We start from the raw sequence: 12284 nt of genomic DNA, 5'->3' as shown, positions 1-12284 counted from the left end.
TGATTTGTGGAGTCTGGAAGGATAAAATGGCGTGGAGAAACGCCACATGTGGTAGAATAGTAAGTTGGTCGCTCGTCGTTGTAGTTACAGGCTAATTGATAACTTGTTGATTGGGTGTATTATGGTATATTTGGAGTTTTGTTGTATTGAAGGTCCCGAATTATAATTAGGTTGGTTTTGAGTTGCCGATTGTATTATGTTTTTATCTCGCCTATAGTAGGCTTGAGGGAGCAGTAAAATCAGGGAAAATGCTGCCCGTTTTATTTTAGAATCGAGTTATCGTTTGAGATATGTAATATACTATCGCCATCTAAATTGTACACGCATTTCTTTGTTATAGGGTTGGCGCGCTAGTTGTCATAATCTTGTTGTTGAGTTGCATTGACGACTTGAGGTATGTTAAGGTTATCCCTTTTTTCTTTTTGGCATGATCCAAATGATACAAATGAAACGAGCAAAATACGCAACTTTCATAAATGACCATATTCATTGAAATACTAGGGGTGTCTATATTCTTGATTCCCTATGTAAATTATTATTATATCCTCTATTCATAGGTCTCAGAAAAATACGTATTTGATAAAGTTTGTCCGAAAGGCATATTAATTTTATGATATTCGAGAAATCTTATTAACGTATTTCTTATGCATTTCATGTATTTATACATGTACATTGACCCATGACCAGAAGGCGTTATATACGCATATATTATATGTATATGGGATATGGGAAAATGTTACGACGTTATATACGCACCACCACTTGATCAACCGGTATATGTTGATGATTTTGCCCACAGTGGCCGAGATGATATGATGGGATACCCTCAGAGACTTGATGATGTTATGTACATCTATACCTATGCATGATACGACATTTACATGCACGTGTATGACATTATAAATATTTCAGGATTCACAAAGTTATTTAGACTCACAGGTGGAATTCTTTACCCCATGTTTCATCTATGTCTTTTATGTACTGATTTTCATGCTTTACATACTCAGTACATTATTCGTACTGACGTCCCTTTTTTCCTGGGGACGCTGTGTTTCATGCCCGCAAGTACAGGTAGACAGGTTGACGGTCCCCCTTCTTAGGATCCTTGATCGGCGAGAGTTGGTGTGCTCCATTTTATCTGGATCTGCTTTGAGTTTTCGTACGATGTGTTTGCATACATATATGGGTACGACGGAGCCCAGTCCCGTCCTTTATACAGTTGTACACTCTAATAGAGGCCTGTAGACAGTCATGTATAGTTATATAATATGTGGCCTTGTCGGCTCGCCCTACCGTATTCCGTATATATATATATATATATATATATATATATATATATATATATATATATATATATATATATCTTTTGGGCATGTTTTCTCATGTAGGTTGTTCATATGGATTAGTAGTTTATTTTCAGATTTTATGCATGACCTACATTTATTTCATGTTTATATCTTAGACTAATGCTTAGGGGTGCTCGATAGGTAGAACTAGGGCACTCGTCACGGCCCATCAGTTTGGGTCGTGACAAAAGTAGTATCAGAGTAGTTCTGTCCTAGGGTTGTCTACAGACCATGTATAGTAGAGTCTTGTTTATGGGCGTGTTGTGCACCAAACTTATAGACCGGAGGCTACAAGATATTTAGGATGGTTACTTTTCTTTCCTATCTTAGATCGTGCGATATAAGAATTTATTTTCCTAATGACATGTTATGTTTTCAGCGATGCCCAAGAAGGCTACAGCCGCCCAGAAGGGCGAGTCCGTAGATGATGAGACTACAAGTAGAGCGCCGCGAGTTACCAGGTCTCGGGGAGAGTCGCATAGTGAGACTCCATCTCATACTTCACATACCCTGCCCTCTCTAGAGGAGATCTGAGGGGCACTAGCTCCAGCACCCGCTCCAGTACCCCCAGCTCCTGGGTCAGAAGATGAGAGATGTTATTCAGCTATTGACTCGATTAGTGGCCGCACAAGCTCGATGCTAGGAGGTTGGCATTGGTCATGCAGATAGGGCCATTAGTGCGAGGGTTCGTGATTTCATTAATTTAGACCCTCCGATATTCACTGGAGCAGATCCAAACGAGGACCCTCAGGTATTTATCGATAGGATGCAGAGGACTTTGAGGGTAATGAAGGCCACTGCGACTGAGTCAATTGAGCTAGCTTCCTATAGACTTTGGGATATTGCAATTACTTGGTACGAGTCTTGGGAGTTGTCCAGAGGTGAGGATGCCCTTCCAGCAGTATGGCAGGATTTTACAGAGGCTTTTCTTCATCATTATTTGCCACCATAGCTTAGAAGGTCTAGAGTTTATAGGTTCTTAACTCTTCGACAGGGTAATATGAGTGTTCGGGAGTACAACCTTCAGTTTGATTCTTTGGCTAGGTATGCTCCCACTATTGTAGCTAAGATGGAGGATCGGGTTCACCGGTTCGTGATAGGGTTGAAGTCGCACCTGCTCAATAACAGTATGTCGGTCTCACTTCATCCAAGCATTAATATTTCCGTATTCAGGCATACGCTCAGGGTATAGAGGAGCGTAAACAGAAGCAGAAGGCCGATCATGAGCATGATAGGGGCCAGAGTAAGAGAGCGAGATCTTCAGGTCCTTCTGGTGAGTTTCGAGGTAGTCAGAGACATCAGTATCAGAGGTATCCAACTCAGCCATTAGCTAGTGCACTCCCTCAGTTTTCCGGTAGGTGATTTGATCTTTCCACATATTCAGGGCCAACTCAAAGTTCCAAGGCATCTCATTCTCAGTATAGGGGTGAGTCAAGTCAGATGAGGCCACCCATGCCACGATGTGCTCAGTATGGTAAGCATCATGTCGGGCAGTGCCTCGTGGGGTTGGGTGTTTGTTATACTTATGGTTATCCAGGCCATGTTATGAGAGATTGTCTGACGAGAGGTGGTGCAGGTATAGTTCAGCCACATGGATCTATAGCTGGTCCGTCATCATCAGTACGCCCCCCGGGCAAGGATCACAGACACCAGCCAGCCGTGGTAGAGGCAGAAGTGGAGCATCTAGCTCGAGCAGTCCTCAGAACCGCATTTATGCATTAGCGGGTCGACAGGAACAGAAGTTGTCACCTGATGTTCTTACAGGTATATTATCAGTCTCCTCAGATGATGTATATGCATTGATTGATCCAGGTTCCACCTTATCGTATGTCACTCTATTGGTTGCTAGCAAGTTTGGAATAGAACCTGAGTTGATCAAACCTTTTGAGGTGTCTACACCTGTTGGGGATCTAGTGATAGCTAGACGGGTATATAGAGATTGTACAGTAGTAGTTCTTTGTCGTTCTACAGTAGCAGACCTGATTGAGCTAGATATGGTAGAATTCGATATTATAATGGGTATGGATTGATTGGCTTCTTGTTATGCTAACGTCGATTGTAGATCAAAGATGGTTTGATTCCAGTTCCCAGGGGAGCCAGTTCTAGAGTGGAAAGGTAATACTGCATCGCCGAGAGGTAGGTTTATTTCCTATCTCAAGGCAAGGAAGATGATCAGAAAGGGCTATATTTATCACTTAGTTTGGGTACAGGATGTGAAAGAAGAGTCATCGACCCTTCAATCTATTCCGGTGGTTAATGAGTTTCCCGATGTTTTTTTCGATGAGCTTCCAGGCCTTCCGCCAGAGCGGGAGATTGAGTTTGATATTGACACATTACCAGATACTCAGCCGATATCTATTCCTCCTTATAGAATGGCACCTGTAGAGCTAAGAGAGTTGAAAGAACAACTGAGGGATTTGCTTGAAAAAGGCTTTATCAGACCCAATATATCACAGTGGGGTGCACCTATGTTATTTGTGAGAAAGAAAGATGGTTCCTTGCGGATGTGTATTGATTACAGATAGTTGAATAAGGCAACAATCAAGAATAAGTACCCTACTCCCGAGGATTGATGATTTATTTGATCAGTTGCAGGGTGCCGGGTGTTTCTCAAAGATAGACTTGAGGTCGGGGAACCATCAGGTAAGGGTTAGAGAGAAGGATATTCCGAAGACAACATTCAGGACCAGATACGGGCACTTTGAGTTTCGTGTTATGTCGTTCGGTTTGACCAATGCCCCAGCGGTATTCATGGACTTGATGAACCGTGTGTTCAGGCCCTTTATAGATCTGTTCATGATTGTATTTATATATGATATTTTGGTTTATTCTCGTTCAGAGGTTGAGCATGCAGATCATTTGCGTACTATGCTCGGAGATCTACAAGAAAGGAAGTTGTATGCAAAATTCTCCAAATGTGAATTCTGGTTGAATTCTTTAGACTTCCTTGGTCATATTATTTCGGGTGAGGATATCTGGGTCCGATACACAGAAGATTGAGGGAGTGAAGACTTGGCCTAGACCCACGACACCGACAGAGGTTCGTAGCTTCCTGGGTTTTACAGGTTATTATAGGAGATTTATAGAGGGTTTTCTTCCCTTTCAGCACCATTGACAAAGTTGACTCAGAAGGCAACCAAGTTTTAGTGGACTAATGCTTGTGACCGGAGTTTCCAGGCATTGAAGGACAGATTGACTTCAACACCGGTTCTGACACTTCCAGAAGGGACCGATGGTTATGCTATCTATTGTGACGCTTCGGGCATAGGATTGGGTTGTGTATTGATGTAGCATGGTAAGGTTATCGCTTATGCTTCTAGACAACTAAGAAACCACGAGAAAAATTACCCGACCCACGATTTAGAGTTAGCCGTGGTGATTCATGCACTAAAGATGTGGAGGCACTATTTGTATGGCATTCATGTTGATATCTATACGGACCATAAGAGCCTTTAGTATATATTCAAGCAAAAGGAATTAAATTTACGTCAGAGGCGATGGTTGGAGCTACTAAAAGACTATGATGTTGATATTTTATACCATCCAGGAAAGGCGAATGTAGTAGCCGACACCCTCAGCCGTAGATCTATGGGCAGCTTATCATATTTACAGCCAGAGAAGAGTGAAATAGCTTGTGAGATTCATCAGCTAGCTAATCTTGTAGTTCGATTATTAGATTCAGGTGGTACCGGAGTTACTATTCAGGACACGGCAACATCCTCTCTAGTAACTGAAGTGAAGGAACGTCAGTATGAAGATCATGTGCTAGATCACTACAGAGATACAACCCCTCAAAAGGAGAAGACACCATTGGAGATCACAGGAGATGGAGTCCTCAGATATCGAGGTCGATTATGTGTTCCTAATGTACCAGGGTTGCGCCAGCAGGTTATGGGAGAAGCTCACTATTCTTGTTATTCAATTCATCCAGGAGTGACGAAGATGTATCATGATATCAGGAGAATATACTGGTGGGATGGAATGAAGAAGGATATAGCAGAGTTTGTTGCTCAGTGCCCTAATTGTCAGCAGGTTAAGATTAAGCATCAGAAACCCGGTAGATTATTGCAGGCTATAAAGATTCCGACTTGGAAATGGGAAGTGATTAACATGGATTTCATCATAGGCTTACCTCGTACCTAGCGTAAGTTCGATTCTATTTGGATTATTATTGATAGACTTACAAAATCATCCCAATTTCTGCCTTTCAGGACTATGTATTCAGTAGAGGATTATGCAAGGATTTACATTCAGGAGATAGGATGACTTCATGGTGTCCCTATATCTATTATCTTAGGTAGAGGTGCTCAGTTTACTGCTAATTTTTGGAGGTCCTTCCAAAAAGGATTGGGGACTCAGGTGAGTCTTAGTACAGCATTTCATCCCCAGACAGACGGTCAGGCTGGGTGTACTATTCAGACACTGGAAGATATGCTACGGGCTTGTGTGATGGACTTCAGGGCTAGCTGGGATGATCATCTTCCACTTATTGAGTTCGCATATAATAATAGTTATCATTCCAGCATTCAGATGGCTCCATACGAAGCTCTTTACGGATAAAAGTGTAGGTCACCTATCGGATGGTTCGAAGTTGGGGAAACTAAGTTAGTAGGACCAGAGTTGGTACAACAGGAAGTTGAGAAGATTAAGCTTATGTGTGAAAGGCTATTAGCAGCTCAGAGTCGTCAAAAGTCATATGCAGATAATCGACGACGAGACTTGGAGTTTCAAGTAGATGACTGGGTATTCCTAAAGGTATCACCGATGAAAGGTGTTATGAGATTCGGTAAGAAAGGAAAGCTTAGCCCACGGTACATTGGACCTTATAAGATCATATGCAGAGTAGGCCAGGTAGCATATGAGTTAGACTTGCCTTCCAACTTGGAGTCAGTACATCCAGTTTTTCACATGTCTATGCTCCGTAAGTGTATTGGAGATATTTCTAAAGTTGTTCCAGTTGGCGATGTTTAGGTCACAGAGCATCTATCATATGAGGAAGCTCCCATTGCTATACTAGATAGACAAGTTCGGAGATTGAGATCTAAGGACGTAGCTTCAGTTAAAATACTTTGGAGGAATAATAATGTGGAGGAGATGACTTGGGAAGCTGAAGAAGACATGAAGTCTAGGTATCCTCACTTGTTTCCGCTTCCGGATGAGGATCGTACTGAGACATCACAGCCTTAGGTACGTATATGTTACTTGATTCTTATGTTAGTTAATGTCATTGGTCGTGTGAGACCATTGGTGTTATTGTTGATTGTGGCCTTGTATGGATTTGTATTGTTGGGTTTTCTGTCTGACAGGTTGATAGTGGCACCATTATAGAGAAGACTCTATCAAAAAATTTTATAAATATATGGGAGTTTAAAATTCGAGGACGAATGTTTCTAAGGGGGGAAGATTGTTACATCATGTGCGTCCCAAGACGACGTATAATGAATATGAAACTTGTTAATCATGATTTAAATGAGTTTAAAGTCATAATATAACTATATATGATGTTTGGATAAAACATATAAAGTTTGGGAAAAATCGGATTAATGTTGCGGAAAAACCAACTAAGGATTTGCCTTGTAACAGAGCTTTTTGAGAAATATATTTCGTGTGCTATATGAGGTCTTTTGGGACATATTAGATACCAAATTGAAGGTCTTGGAATATAGTTTCTAACGCTCTTAACCGTTCATTCATACGATATTCGAATAAAAAGATATAAGCGTCGAAAAATGGGCGAATCAGAGGGTGCCAAGCGCTACCTTTTGACTTTTCAAAAGTTGTTATATTGCTTTAACTCGTCTCTCTCTCTCTCTTTATCTTTACACATAATCTGACCAGAGAACTCCATAAAAAACGGTCCTTGAGTTCTCTAATAGTGCTTCAAATAATATTAACATCCCGGGTACGAAATCGAGAAGCGATAACATCAGAACGATCCCTACGACGTAAGTATCTCTATATCATCTCTCTTTTTCTTTGTAGTTTGAGTTTTGGAATGTATTTGATAGTTAATAAAAATTCCTAATTTATCTATTTAAGCTTTAAAATATCAAGAAAAGTTGATAAATTCGTTTCTTAATAGTTCGAGTTATTTGACTTTTAGTGGACTGTTTTGTGGGTTGTTTCGTGTTGCTTTGGGGCTGTCTATTGTTCTGCTGATTTATAGAGTTTGGAAGGATAAAAAGGGCGTGGAGAAACGCTACATGTGGTAGTGTAGTAGGTTGGTCGCTCGTCGTTGTAGCTACAGGCTAATTGATAACTTGTTGATTGAGTGTATTATGGTATATTTGGGGTTTTGTTGTATTGAAGGTACCGAATTGTAATTAGGTTGGTTTTGAGTTGCTGATTGTATTATATTTTTATCTCGCCTATAGTAGGCTTGAGGGAGCAGTAAAATCAGGGGAAATGCTGCCCGTTTTATTTTAGAATCGAGTTATCGTTTGAGATACGTAATATACTATTGCCATCTAAATTGTACACGCATTTCTTTGTTATAGGGTTGGCACGCTAGTTGTCATAAGCTTGTTGTTGAGTTGCATTGATGACTTGAGATATGTTAAGGCTATCTCTTCTTTCTTTTTGGCATGATCCAAATGATACAAATGAATCAAGCAAAATACACAACTTTCATAAATGACCCTATTCATAGAAATACTAGGGGTGTCTATATTCTTGATTCCCTATGTGAATTATTATTATATCCTCTATTCATGGGTCACAGAAAAATACGTATTTGATAAAGTTTGTCCGAAAGACATATTAATTTTATGATATTCGAGAAATCTTATTAACGTATTTCTTATGCATTTCATGCATTTATACATGTACATTGGCCCATGACTAGAAGGCGTTATATACGCGTATATTATATGTATATGGGATATGGGAAAAGGTTACAACGTTATATACGTACCACCACCTGAAACAGTTGGTATTTGTTGATGATTTTGCCCACAGTGGCCAAGATGATATGATGGGAAGCCCTCAGAGGCTTGATGATGTTATGTACACCTATAACTATGCATGATACGACATTTACATGCACATTCATGACATTATAAATATTTCAGGATTCACAAAGGTATTTAGACTCACAGGTGTAATTCTTTACCCCATGTTTCATCTATGTCTTTTATGTACTGATTTTCATGCTTTACATACTCAGTACATTATTCGTACTGACGTCCCTTTTTGCCTGGGGACGCTGTGTTTCATGCCTGCAGGTGCAGGTAGACAGGTTAATGGTACCCCTTCTTAGGATCCTTGATCAGCGAGAGTTGGTGTGCTCCATTTGATCCAGAGCTGCTTTGAGTTTTGGTACGATGTGTTTGCATACATATATGTGTACGACGGGGCCCAGTCCTGTCCTTTATACAGTTGTACACTCTAATAGAGGTCTGTAGACAGTCATGTATAGTTATATAGTATGTGGCCTTGTCGGCGCGCCCTACCGTATTCCGTATATATATATATATATATGTATATATGTCTTTTGGGCATGTTTTCTCACATAGGTCGTTCATATGGATTAGTAGTTTATTTTCAAATGTTATGCATGGCCTACACTTATTTCATGTTTATATCTTAGACAAATACTTAGTAGTTCTCGATAGGTAGAACTAGGGTACTCGTCACGACCCATCGGTTTGGGTCATGACAAGAAGAAGGTTGTTTTCACATGCATCTGATGGATTTCAAGACCACACACGGCGGCTAACTCTATTAACACCCGAATAGATGTAATCCTTGTTACCGATGAGTATGTATCAAAATAATCAAGACCTTCTTGTTATCTAAACCCTTTGACAACTAATCTTGCCTTATATTTGTCAATAGTACCGTCACCTTTCATTTTCCTTTTGAAAATCCATTTAGAACCCAAAGGTTTGTTTCCTGGAGGAAGATCAACCAATATCCAAGTATGATTACTTAATATGGATTCTATCTCACTATTGACTGCCTCTTTCTAATATTGTGCTTTCGAGGAAGACATTGCTTCTTTAAATGTTTGAGGCTCATTTCCAACAAAAATGTCAGAAAGTCTGGTCCAAAGGAAGTAGGTTTCCTTTGACGTTTACTATGTCTTGGATTTTCCTCATTAAACGTACTTTCCTTTGCTTCTTCACGAGGTCACTTAGAAGTTTCACTAGATGACCTGCATTCATTTTTATGCGGATAAACATTCTCAAAGAATTCAGCATTATCGGATTCGATTACCGTAGGATTTTCTGATTTATGAACCAGAAAACGATATGCCTTACTATATCTTGCATATCCTATGAAAATGCAATCACCCGTTTTCGGTCCAATCTTCACCCTTTTGGGTTTAGGAACTTGTACTTTAGCCTAACACCCCCACACTTTAAAAAAATTTAAGTTGGATTTCCTACCTTTCCATTTTTCATATGGAATGGATTGCATTTTGCTATGGGGAACGTGATTGAGTATTTGATTAGCTGTAAGAATAGCTTCCCCCCACAAGTTTTGGGGTAAACACGAATTTAGCAACCAGGCATTCATCATCTCCTTTAAAGTTCTATTCTTTCTTTCCGCGATTTCATTAGATTGCGGTGAGTAAGGGGCAGTTGTTTGGTGAATAATGCCATATTCCAAACATATTTCTTCAAAAGGAGATTCATATTCGCCACCCCTATCACTTCTTATCATTTTGATCTTTTTGTTTAGTTGTGTTTCAACTTCATTTTTGTATTGCTTGAATGCCTCAATTGCTTCATCTTTACTATTAATTAAATAAATATAGCAATATCTAGTACTGTCGTCAATTAAAGTTATGAAATACTTTTTTTCACGGCGAGATGGTATTGACTTCATGTCGCAAATATCTATGTGAATTAAGTCTAAAGGATTTGAATTCCTTTCAACCGACTTATAAGGATGTTTAACATACTTAGATTCCACACATATTTGACATTTCAAATTATTGCATTCAAAATTAGGTAATACTTCCAAGTTAATAATTTTTCGTATAGTTTTGAAGTTGACGTGACCTAAACGTGCATGCCATAAATTATTTGACTCAAGTAAGTAAGAAGAAGCTTGAACTTTATTGATATCAATAGCTATTACATTCAACTTGAAAAGACCCTCAGTTAGGTAACATTTTCCTACATACACATCATTCTTACTTATTACAAATATTTTAGAAACAAACACATATTTAATCCATTCTTGATAAGAAGTCCAGTAGAGACCAAATTCTTGCGAATTTCAGGAACATGTAGAACATTGTTTAAAGACACAACTTTGCCCGAAGTCATCTACAAAGCTATCTTCCCAACTCCTTCAATTTTTGTTGTTGCAGAGTTTTCCATAAAGATAGTCTCATCGGGCCTTGCAGGAACATAAGAGGCAAATAACTCTTTGTTAGCACAAACATGGCGAGTAGCTCTAGAATCAATCCACCACTCCTTGGGATTTCCTACCAAGCTGCATTCAGATAACATGGCACATAAGTCCTCAATTTCATTATTCTTTTCAACCATGTTTGCTTGACTCTTCTTCTTGTCCTTCTTCGGTGCACGACAATCCACAACTTTATGTCCAACCTTTCCACGGTTGTGGCAATTACCTTTGAACTTCTTATTTCTCGGGTGTTTCTTTGGACCAGACGGCTTCTTCCTCTTTTTGTTGCTTGTAGATACTTCCTCAACAATATTTGCTCCTATTATTGTTGAGTTACCACGGGATTTCTTTTCAGCAACATTGTTGTCCTCTTCAATCTGCAGACGAACAATAAGGTCTTCAAGCGTCATCTTCTTGCACTTATATTTTAAGTAATTCTTAAAGTCCTTCCACATCGGAGGCAGCTTTTCAATAAATGCCGCAACTTCAAACGCTTCATTTATGACCATACCTTCAGTTATAAATTTATAATTAGTAAAATAATCAATATCTTGAATAAAAATATTGACTCGGTTTATACCTTCAGCAAGGAGATCATGAACAATAACTTGCAATTCTTGGACTTATGTTATGACAGATTTGTCGTCAACCATTTTGAAATCCAGAAATTGTGCGGCCACAAACTTCTTAAGTTCAGCATCTTCAATATTGTACGTCTTTTCAAGAGCATTCCACAACTCTCTTGATGTTTTCATGAAGCTATAAACATTGTACAAGCCGTCTTCCAAGCAACTTAAAATATAGTTTTTGCATAAGAAGTCAGAATGCTTCCATGCCTTTGTGACCACAAATCGTTTATTTTTGGGAGTTTCTTCTCCTAAAACTGGAACATCCTCGCTGATAAAGCGCTGCAAGCTGAGTGTGGTCAGGTAGAAGAACATTTTCTGCTGTCAGTGCTTGAAGTCCACTCCGACAAACTTTCTGGGCTTTTTTGCCGGTGTCATCATAGGTGCAGGCGTTGTGCGACTTGAAGATGCAACCATTGTAACATTATGTTGGTCCGTACTTGTTGTCATTTTTCTGTAAAAGAAATTGACACAACCAGAATTAGTAAGTCGATGAAGGTTTTATATCTTCAAACCTAATACAAACAATCAAGTAGAAAATTACAAGAATTTTAATCTCGGATTGAGTAGAAAGCCACAAAGACTTTAATCTCACGGGAGTAAAAAATTTGAAGATTTTAATCTCCAAAACAGAAGTAGAAAATCACTAGGATTTTAGTCTCCCAAAGCAGAAAGTAAGATGAATACAAAATATATAAAAAAATTAAATTTCTTAAGCTTATTAGTATTTGTATTCGAAAATATAATTTCTGCAAAATAAAACAAAAGCAGAAATAAAAGACAGAAATAAAATTAAATGAAGAACGTTCCGAGCCCAACAGAAAACTGTATTTCCTTAAGGAATTTAATCCCCTCACTGTTGCCCAAGGTTGTTGCATTAATTCCTCCCAGGATAGAACGGAACAACTATTGTGTAATACTGGCAATGGAAATTACAGAACCTCGTCGA

General features: G+C 39.1%; 1 protein-coding gene across 1 annotated transcript; it reads right to left on the bottom strand.

Annotated features, from left to right (window-relative positions):
• Window positions 1-10392: 10392 nt before the first annotated feature.
• On the bottom strand, window positions 10393-11868 carry LOC107798020 (uncharacterized). The gene is made up of 2 exons (XM_016620945.2): window positions 11290-11868; window positions 10393-11220 (listed from the first exon to the last, which is right to left on the bottom strand). Exon 2 carries the CDS (start codon window positions 11216-11218, stop codon window positions 10625-10627), a length of 594 nt encoding a protein of 197 aa, XP_016476431.1. The 5' UTR covers window positions 11219-11220; window positions 11290-11868; the 3' UTR covers window positions 10393-10624.
• Window positions 11869-12284: the final 416 nt, after the last annotated feature.

This window comes from Nicotiana tabacum, chromosome 17 (assembly GCF_000715075.1).
Source record: "Nicotiana tabacum cultivar K326 chromosome 17, ASM71507v2, whole genome shotgun sequence".
In the NCBI taxonomy this organism is placed as follows: Eukaryota; Viridiplantae; Streptophyta; class Magnoliopsida; order Solanales; family Solanaceae; genus Nicotiana; species Nicotiana tabacum.
This window is presented reverse-complemented; position numbering and strand designations above follow the sequence as displayed.

Bases quoted from the DNA above. Each gene is read 5' to 3' on its own strand.
- LOC107798020 (XM_016620945.2), bottom strand. From the start codon at position 11,218: ATGGTCATAAATGAAGCGTTTGAAGTTGCGGCATTTATTGAAAAGCTG.